The sequence below is a fragment of the Tupaia chinensis genome, unplaced genomic scaffold (genome assembly GCF_000334495.1).
Source record: "Tupaia chinensis unplaced genomic scaffold, TupChi_1.0 Scaffold000661_1, whole genome shotgun sequence".
Taxonomy (NCBI): domain Eukaryota; kingdom Metazoa; phylum Chordata; class Mammalia; order Scandentia; family Tupaiidae; genus Tupaia; species Tupaia belangeri.
Window position 1 is genome coordinate 313554 of NW_006160183.1, and position 10420 is coordinate 323973.

Below are 10420 nucleotides of genomic sequence, written 5' to 3' on the forward strand. Positions count from 1 at the left end.
AAAAAAAATGCACATTGATGACTGCAGCGAGCTGTATGGGCACAGCTGGGTACTACTTTATAGTATGTTCATTCTACTCACCGGGGTTTATGCCTAGGGTCAGACTTGGATACATGTGTAGGTTTGTGTCAGCTGTGCTAGCTAATGGATTTATTTAGGCTAATTAAGTTCATTGGCAGAACAATTGAATGGGTGGGGGAGGAAGGTATGGAGGGCAACCATGGATGCCAGGGACAATGGGGGAGGAAGATGGGACATAGCAGAGGGTGGGGGATGGGGAATCAGGGATGGCAAGACAAAGGGCAAGGTATGCAGGACGTAAGAATTGGAAAACTATTTGCTGAGAACATGTATGTGGATGTGCTTGATTGAGCCAATGCACAGTGTATTTTGGATGGAAAATTCATTTGTGTGTTGTGATGGTATAAAGTGAATTAATAAAAAAAAATAATACAAATAAGTAATTATATTTTTGGCTTTGACTTTCTAATCAACTGTGATACATGAGGTGCTCACGTATGATGTGATCCCCACAATGATGCTGTGAGGCAGGCATGGTCCTGGCCCCTTTTACAGTTAAGGAAAGCCGAGGTTCAGAGAGCTCAAGGGACTTGCCCACAGATATGCAGCTTCCCAGCAGCAGAACTGGGATTCACTTCCAGATGTGCTGGCTCCTAAGCTGTACTCCTCACTCTCCTGCTCTGCCAGGTATGGGGAGACAGAGGGTAGGTAACCTGCTTCTGGTTGGGACCCTCCACCCTACTCCTACCATTTGGAAGACAGGACTCATGAAGAACCCCCACCGTATTCCACCCACTTCCTTCAGGCTGATGTGGGGTAGGGAGGTAGCTGGGGTAGAACTTCCTCCCCCAATGCTTATGCCCACCTGTCTGCCTACAACCGTCTCAACCACCTCTACTGCTTGGGAGAGGTTTCATTATGGTCTGCTCTGCATTCTAGGCCAGGGGCTCTACTTCTTTCTCTTTCAAGGAAGTTGAGGACTCAAGCTCAGGGGCTTCCGATACCCCAAAAGAGATGTAGTCCTGATGGACTATGGTTGGCAGCTCAAACAGGGATGTCTGCTAGATAGAAAAGCCACCTGGACCAGAGCCCCGTGTTTCAGTCAGATGTCTCCCCTAGGAGTCCCAGAGCACCAGTTCCTAAAAGTGATCCCCTGAAAACCCACCCCCAAACAAAGGCTGCATGTCAAATGGCATCTGGAAAACTTCACTTGCCTTTGCCTCCTGGAGATTTACTGCCTTCCTTCTTGCTCATCAGGTTCCTGCTCTAAAGGGTCTGAGAAGTCTTTAACCCATTGTTTCCCAAACTTATCTGGCCCTGCCCCTTCCTGCAGATCCCTACCACCTTAGAATCCTCAGCCTCACCTTACCTCGACTATACTCCCCTCCCTGACTCCATCTCTGTGACTCTCCCTTGGCTCTCTCAGAGAACAGCTTAAGCCTGACCATCTGGCCCTGAGCCTACCTGCAGGAGTGGGCTTGGCCACTTTTCCCTTGACACCATGAGCAAGCCACTCTATGGGGAAGAGAGATGAGCAGGAATAAGAAGAAGCTCACAGCCAGATCCGGCGTGGAAAAAGCAGGCTAGAGCAGCGTGTACTATAGGACACTGTTTTTTTGTTGTCAAAAAGAAGAGGAGGGCTTGTTGCACACTGCAGTGGTTAAGCTCTGTGTATAGGGAGCTAGATCTTGGGCTCACATGCACACGCACCCAGAGTGAGTTTAAGCCACCCAGTCTGGGGCTCAAACTGCGGTCGACTATATGGGAGTCCAGCAACATAGCCGTTACGCCAACTGCTGGTCCCTGCTGTTTACTCTTTTAACATCACCTTCTAAGCTCTCAGCTACCCTCTCCCTCTAAAGAGAGTCAATCCTGGTTTCCTTCTCAGCTGCATTCTCTGATGCACTTGCAGGCTTTATTGCTTCAGCAGCTTCCTGAAGTTTGGTCCTTCCCACCAATGGCACGTCTGCACAGCCTCATCTGACAAGATGTGAAACAAGTCAGCCCACTTGATGCTCTCAAGAATCAGAGGACCTTCTGAGAGTGTGCATGCACACAGAGGGAGACCACACTTAAGGAGATGCCAAAAGCACCCAAACCCAGAGAGAAACATCCTTGTTCCTTCGCTGCTGGCAACCTACCCCTTCTTCAGGTTTTTCACAAATGCACTCTGGAGGGCGGCTTCCAGGAAGTAGGTGAGCTCATAGTCAACCTGGTGAGAGCCTTTCAGGTGCCTCGGTGTGCTGTTATTTGTGGTCTAGGAAGGGGAAGAGAAAGAGAGAGCTATTGTCTCAAAGTTTTGAGTCAGAGGGACCTGGCATGAGGATAAGCCCAGCCAGAAGGTCCCTATTACCATCCCATTCCCAGCTGCCTCAGGAGTATGTGTGCAATCCTCAGACAAAACTCAACCTAACACACTTTCATCTAAAGTATATCCAAAGTGCCCCCTCTCCCTCTAAACTGGATGTCTCTAAGTCTCATGTCTAACGTTATTTATTCAATAATCATAGTTGAATAAGTTCATCAACTCACTGAATCCTCAGAGCAACCCTATTGAGTAGAAACTGCCATTCCCATTTCACAGATGAGAACACTGAGGTCCAGAGAGTCCCTCTTTGTGCCCTGAGGACTGTGCATGGCATAGCAGGACTCAGGCTCCAGAGTCCACATTCTTGCCCTCTACTGTGTAAGGACTTCCCTGTCTGTCCAGCCATGCTGAGCATTCCTTCAACTGGACAGCATTCACTGCCTGAGCACATGCCAGAGAGGTGGCTTAATGCAGATCCCTGCTCTTCTAAGTATGCAAATCTCATCTCCTACCAGGCTTCACTCTCACAGGGCAGGGACTATGCCTCCTGAGTTCCACTGCTGTCCACAACCCCATCTCCCCACAGGTAAGGAAAGAGAAGGGAAAAGGAAACTTACAAAATAGCCACCACAAGCCAAAATCTATTTATGCCTAACAACGGCCTTATGGGGCTGGTTTCCTCTGCATTTTATAAATGAGGAAACAAGACCAGCAGGTGGTATAATGGCTAAGTCGCTGGATTCCCATGGTCTGGATTCCCATGGTCAACTGTGGTTTGAGTTCCGAACCTGGAGATTTGAAACTCATGCCAGATGCGTATGCATGCATGCCCAAAATCCCGAGAGGAGACTGGAGAAGGGACTGTGGTGTGGCCGTCCCCCTTGGGGGGTGATTTCTCGCTTTCTGTTTCTCTGTCTCTCTGACCAGCATATGTGCCCTATAGCAAAAATCCCTCTCTAAAAAATAAAAATAAATGAGGAAACCGAGGCTCAGAAAGTACCTAAGGTTGGGACCAGCAATTAGCGTAATGACTATGTCGCTGGACTCCCATGTAGTCGACTGTGGTTCGTGTCCTGGACCCAGTGGCTTAAACTCACGCCGGGCGTGTGTGCGTGCATGCCCAAGATCCCAAGAAGAGAATGGAGGAGAAGGGATTGCAACATGGCCATCCCCCCAGGGGGTGTTTTCTCGCTTTCTGTCTATGACTCTGTCTGCCTGGCGAGTGCACACGCCCTATAGCAAAAACCTCTTCATAAAAAAAAAAAAAGAAAAAAGAAAGTACCTAAGGTCACAAAGCTGGTGTGGACCTGGAACTCAAACTCAAGACTAGTCAGGTGGAGATTCCAGGCTATTCCTACTACTTTATCAGCTCATTCATTCCACAAACATTTGCAGTACCTTATGCCAGGTACTGACACACAAAAATGGACCATCAGAACATCCTGAGGGCTGAGATCCCTGGTTCCAGAAAAGGCCGAGGAACAATTACATTATTAATTGAACTGTAATCTAAGCCTCAGCAGTAAGAGGGTCGCCCAGCCCTACCAAGACAGTCAGTATGCCATCTCCCTCTGATCTGAGGGGGAAAAAATAAAAATCAATGAACCATCCACCTTATCTTTCAAAAATCTAAGTACATTTAAGAGAGGTTCTTAGTACTTCAGAGGTCAGGACTAGGTCTCAGGAGGGGCACAGAGTATTTCTGAAAATGCATAGGGTTCTACGGGCTACCCTTCCTCAGCCTGAGATAACCAGCTATCGGGGCCCATGTGTCTGCCCACTGGTACCAGGCATGGATTCCAGCCCTGGACACCAGTATATAGCTCATCACCTTTTCCTTTGAAAAGTTCAAAGCCTAGGCTTCCGGCTGAGTGGCAGGCTATCATTTGGATGAATATTTCCTCCAAACTACACATGGTTCAAATGTGAAGAGCTCCTAAAACACTGTTGTTCAGCAGTGATGCACATGATCTCAGTAGAGGTCAACTCAGACACATTAAGTATTCAAGTGTCCTCTGCCAGGGAACAGGCACTTGAGTTCTGTATTTGCCCCTCAGTCATTTCTCCTTTCCGCATGAAGTCCAATCACGCAGAGGGACTCTAGGGCTTTCATTGGGGCTGGAGGGGGTGGTGACTTTGCCCTCAGGGGATATTTCGCAGTATATGGAGATATTTTTGGTCATAACAATTGGGGGAGCAGGGAGTGAGGTGCTGCTGGCATCTGGTGGGTGGGGTTAGGGATACGGCTAAACATCCTGCAAAATACAGGGCAGTTCCATTATAAAGTATTATCCCATTTCAATAATAGTACTGAGGTTGAGAATCTCTGTTCTAGGAGATTGACCTGTCTTGAGTAGACTCCTCCAAAAAGACCCATCACAAAACATATTCTGGGTCAACACTTGGCATCTGCCAAAGTAGGTGTCTCCTGGGCTCCAAGTCTCTCATAAACTCCTCCTTCAGGGCACCTATCTTTTTAAAATAATTATTTAATTTTATTTATTAGTACTATTTTTTAATTTGATCAGGGTGGGGGGAGTGAGAAAGCAAGCCACCAGAAACAGGAATCAAACAGCAGTCTGCCATGTGGGAGTTCAGCACCTTCACCACCACACCACCTGCTGACCCCTGAAGTGTCTATCTTAATCTACTCTATTATGGAAGCTGCCATCTAATATCAATGACAAAGAATTCCTAAGCACCATCTCCAATATGTCCCCAAAAAAGTATTGGAGTCACACCCTCTGAGTTCAAATCCCGCCAATGTCACTTATTAATTGTATGAACTCCAGGAAGCTATTTAACTTTTCTCCAATCTTGAACTGTCTTATCTATAAAATGAGAGTACCAAAAGTACCTACATCACCCAGTTTGTGTGAAGATTAAATTATAAATAAGAGTGTGATATACTCAGATTTGTGCCTAACACAAAAGCACCCTCTCTTGTCAAATACACTGTGGTTGTCAGACCTCCTCACATTAAGCCAAGAGCCCCTCAGAAGGGGAAGGACTGAGATAGTCATTACAGAATGCTGTTAACACCTGGAATTAATCCTCTGACGACAGTTAATACAAGCCTGCCGTGGAGGAGCTGAGAGAAGAGGGCATTTGGGAACTGCCAAACCCTGTCAACCAGCTCTTTGCTGGCCTCTGAAAGGCTTGGAGAACAGTCTGAAGCTCCCACCTCTCTGGGGATCCAGCAAGGAGTCTGTGAGAGTGGAGAGGGAAGTCTAGCTGTAAGAACCAGCCCGACTCCATCCCTTTCAAGGGAAGAGTAATGAGTAATAATTTAATCTCTCAACCTCATCTATTGTTATTAAAGAGGATAAATATAATGCTTACTTCACAGGGTTGTTGTATTGAGTAAACAAGTTAATAGATACAAACAGGGTTGTCATATTTGGCCACATAGTTGAGTTTGTCAAAAGTTCCTGGTTGCTTACAGGTAGCATGGGCTCATTTATTTATTAAAAGTACTGTCTGGGATCTCTCCTCCAGTAGCCCAAGATGCCAAAGGGAAAGAAGGCCAAAGGGAAGAAGGTGGCTCTGGCCCCTGCTGTCATGAAGAAGCAGAAGGCTAAGAAGGTGGTCAATACCCTATTTGATAAAAGGCCTAAGAATTTTGGCATAGGACAAGACATCCAGCCCAAAAGGGACCTCACCTGCTTCTTCAAATGGCCCCACTACATCCGGCTGCAGCGGCAGAGGGCCATCCTTTACAAGCGACTGAAAGTGCCTCCTGCCATTAACCAGTTCACCCAGGCCCTGGACCTCCAAACAGCTACTCAGCTGCTCAATCTGGCCCACAAGTACAGGCCAGAGACAAAGCAGAAGAAGAAGCAGCGGCTGCTGGCCTGGGCTGAGAACAAGGCCGCTGGCATAGGGATGTCCCACTAAGAGGCTGCCAATCCTCTGGGCAGGGGTTAACACTGTCACCACCTTGGTGGAAAACAAGAAGGCTCAGCTGGTGGTGATTGCACATGATGTGGACCCCATCGAGCTGGTTGTCTTCCTGCCTGCCCTGTGTCAGACGATGGGGTTCCCTACTGCATTATCAAGGGGAAAGCCAGGTTGGGATGCCTGGTCCACAGGAGAACCTGTACCACTGTCACCTTCACACAGGTTAACTCGGAGAACAAAGGCGCCCTGGTTAAACTGGTGGAAGCCATCAGGACCAATTACAAGCCGCAACTGGGGAGGCAATGTCCTGGGCCCGAAATCTGGCTCGCATCGCAAAGCTCGAAAAGGCAAAGGCTAAAGAGCTTGCCACCAAACTGGGTTAAGTGTACGCTGTTGAATTTTCTGTACATTCAAGTAATAAAAAAAAACGCTCTTCTTCAGCAAAAAAAAAAAAAAAAAAAAAAAAAAAAGTAACGTCTGGTAGCAAACAGTCTCATTCTAACAGTTTGTATACTGTAATGAGTTTTCCAACCAATATAGAGTGTCTTCTGGGGGTCGGGAAAGATTCCTTTTTCTGATTTGCACCAAGGTGACCTGCTACCCTAGTGGGGGCCCTGTGGATAAAGGTGCTCAATACAGAGCATCTACCACCACAGTATCATTCCCAGCTCACCTTTTCTAATTCTTGTAGGAACACCTGAGCGATCCAGGAGGCCCTCTCAAAACAGGCGATCACTTCCTCCTCCCTCTCAGTCAGGCGGTAGCGGGAAGCGATGGAGTTGGGTAGGCGTTCCAGGGAGAGTCCTGCAAGAGGAAAAGGTACCTCAGACCTGCTCTATTCTGGTCCCCCTGACACCAGGCCCTTCCCACAGGCCCAGGGTGGACTCATTGAAAGGACACACACTCTGGAGCAGCCAGTGCGAGGTGGAGGTCTGCAGTGGGGAAGGAGGAAGCTAAAGCAATGGTGGTATTAGTGGTGGCTGAGAGCAAGCGATGGTTTGACAGAAGGCACCCAGGTTCCTCATGGGGAATCACATTGTGTCACCCTGTCCAAGTCCTGCCTATTCTTGCAGGCCAATCCCTAGGAAGCCATTCCTGACCTCTCCTTCCCAGTTGTGAGAAGAACAACATTCGTCCTTCAGGTGCTCAAGACTTTCCACATTAAATAATAGTTACCTATGGCCAGCTCTTCCCTCACACACAGGCTGAAAGCTCTAGGTCAAATGTGAGCCTTTTTGGATAGCCACAAACATAGCACAACACCCCACACTGTAAGTACGCAAATTATACAACATCTTATATGTGCCATTGCCTTGGGACCGGTTTCTACCTTGCATAAGTTGTGTGTGTCTGTTCAGGTCTTATCTGCCTTTAGTAGACACCTGCTATTTCTGCCTCTCTGACATCCACTTCCCATTTTCTATAAAGGTACCTCACTTGCCCTCTGACCTTCCCTTCCACATTCTCAGCCATGAGACATTATGAGATATCACGAGGGACTCCATGACTGGCGAGGGGTGAGCTCATGGTAGAGAGTGTGTATGAATGGATTGGGAAGGGGGGCTTTGGAGAGAGAAACACCCTCAATGAGATCTGGTCACGCAGTGATTTCTTTCCCCTAGTCTGTCAGGGTCTTGAATATGTCTGAGTATCTGACACATTTCAGGTCAGCTGGGGCAGGGACCTGATCATCACCTATGTGTCTTCCAGCACTGCAGACTAGTATGCTACAGACTGTGCGGCCAGGTTGGGCCTATTGTTCACTTTCTGAACCACTGAATGTCACCTCTATGAGCCCTTCCTGATATATCTGGTATAACCAACCATTCCTTCCCTTTGAGCCCTAATCTATCTTGTACATACTCCTGTCTCATAATTTCTTATACTTATTTATTCACATTTCCCCAGCCAGACCACAGGCTCCTTCAAGGAATCAACCTGATCATGCTCACCTTTCTACCACCTGGCACCCAGCAGGTACTAGACAAGTACTGACTGGATGAGAAAACGACAAGCCTAATCATGCCTAACAAAGCACAAAGTGCTCTGAAACTATAAGGAATTATTGTTTCTCTTGGCTAGATTTCAATGCATACAGATTTGGTGACCTTGCCTCTGCCAAGCTGAGGTGTGACAAGGTCCAAAGGTCAGGGTGCCTCAACCTGGGGAGAGGCGGGCACAGAATGGGAAGTCCTTTGCTCAACACAAAGACTCAGTTACCCGGGTCACTGAGTGTCAGTGTGCCTCCTGTCAAATGACTCACCACCAGGAGAAAAAAACTCCTCACTCCAGAAAACTGAGGGGGAGGGGGAACAGAGAAAGAAGGAAGGAGGCAGGTCATGCTGCTTACTGTCCATGCAGGCCTGACCCCTTTCCCCCAGACTTAAGGTGGGACAATCTGCAGGAAGTGGAAAGATCATGTAAACTTTTCAGGGGCCTGGTCCAGGAGACCAACTGTAGCTGGCAGGGCATGGCCAACTCCAGAAGATATAGTGTGGATTTGTTTTAACACAGCTGCCCTGTGTCTGCCAGAGGGATATGCTGGGGTTGGATGGCTTCCTACCCCACCTCTGGGCCAAGCGCTGGGCTGGCCACTGCAAAGCAGTACATTCGGGAACAATGGTCTATGGGGTCTCCACCTTCCCTGTGTTCCATTTGTTCTTTCCACTCCTAAAGGGGACTCTCCATGATGCTTCTCTGAAAATTCTAAATCCCATCCCCCTTAAGAGTTCAAAGTAAAACCACTTTCTCTCCGATGCCGTTTCAGGTGCAGTTAAACCTCCCTACCTCTGAACCAGAACATCTTAACTGCATCTCCTATGTTTGTGCCTTTTTCTACATTGTCATCATCCTTTCTGCCAATTTTTGGTTTATCTTTGCACTCAGTGATAGCCCAGGACCTTATGTTTAGGAAGTATGTGGATGAACGCACAAATGAATGGGTATATTCATGAATGCTGAGCATAGAGCCAAACAAGATTTCTTCCTCGCCATTAAAAAAAAAAAAAAAAAAAAAAAATTTTTGAAAAAAAAAAAAAAAAGGGAAAAATTCTTGCAAATAAAAAATATAAGGGAAAAAATCCAAAATGTATTTTTAATAAACTTTTTAAAAAGAATTATTTATTTAGTTTTATTTATTCTTATTATTAGTCTTTATTTAACTGGAGAGAGATACAGAGAAAGAGAAAGGAAAAATGAGAAAGCAAGCCACCAGGTCCAAGACTTGAACCACAGTCGGCCATATAGGAGTCTAGTGCCTTAACCACCACACTACCTGCAGGTGCCTAAAAAATCCCCAACAATTTATATATACCAAAGCATGTCCAAAATTGTCATTGACACTTAGAAAACACTTTATATGGAAATCTTATAAAAATCCAGTATTTAATATATTTTAAAATATAATTTTTATATTTTAATTTTATATTTTAATATATAATTTTAAAATCATATTGTTATAAATTTTCTTAAAATAATATTAAAAAATACATGAAAAAATCAAAATTTAGGGGCCAGAAGGTGGAGTGGTGGATAAAGTGCTGGACTCCCACATAGTCAACCACAGTTAGAGTCCATGACTTGGAGGCTTGCTTTCTCACTTTCCTGTTCTCTCTCATTCCTGCAGGTGCCTAAAAAATCCCCAACAATTTATATATACCAAAGCATGTCCAAAATTGTCATTGACACTTAGAAAACACTTTATATGGAAATCTTATAAAAATCCAGTATTTAATATATTTTAAAATATAATTTTTATATTTTAATTTTATATTTTAATATATAATTTTAAAATCATATTGTTATAAATTTTCTTAAAATAATATTAAAAAATACATGAAAAAATCAAAATTTAGGGGCCAGAAGGTGGAGTGGTGGATAAAGTGCTGGACTCCCACATAGTCAACCACAGTTAGAGTCCATGACTTGGAGGCTTGCTTTCTCACTTTCCTGTTCTCTCTCATTCTCTCTTTCTCTGGTCAAGTTAAAAAACAATACAAATTGGGACCAGCAGTTGGCATAATGGCTGTTTCGCTGGACTCCCATGTAGTTGACCGTGATTCAAGTCCCAGACCCAGTGACTTAAACTCACGCTGTGCGCAAGTGTGTGTGTACCCAAGATCCCAAGAAGAGAATGGAGAAGGGATTGTGGTGTGGCCATCCTCCCTGGGGGGGGGGGGGGGGGGTTTTTCT

General features: G+C 45.9%; 1 protein-coding gene and 1 pseudogene across 1 annotated transcript in view; one reads left to right on the top strand and one right to left on the bottom strand.

Moving 5' to 3' along the window:
- TTC7A (tetratricopeptide repeat domain 7A) overlaps positions 1-10420 on the bottom strand; it is a 142337-nt gene that overhangs the window by 93031 nt on the left and 38886 nt on the right. Inside the window, 2 exon segments of the mRNA XM_006159882.3 lie at positions 2163-2278; positions 6903-7033. Of these exon segments, the coding sequence (XP_006159944.1) occupies positions 2163-2278; positions 6903-7033 (247 nt within the window).
- On the top strand, positions 5831-6612 carry LOC106736137 (60S ribosomal protein L7a pseudogene; annotated as a pseudogene).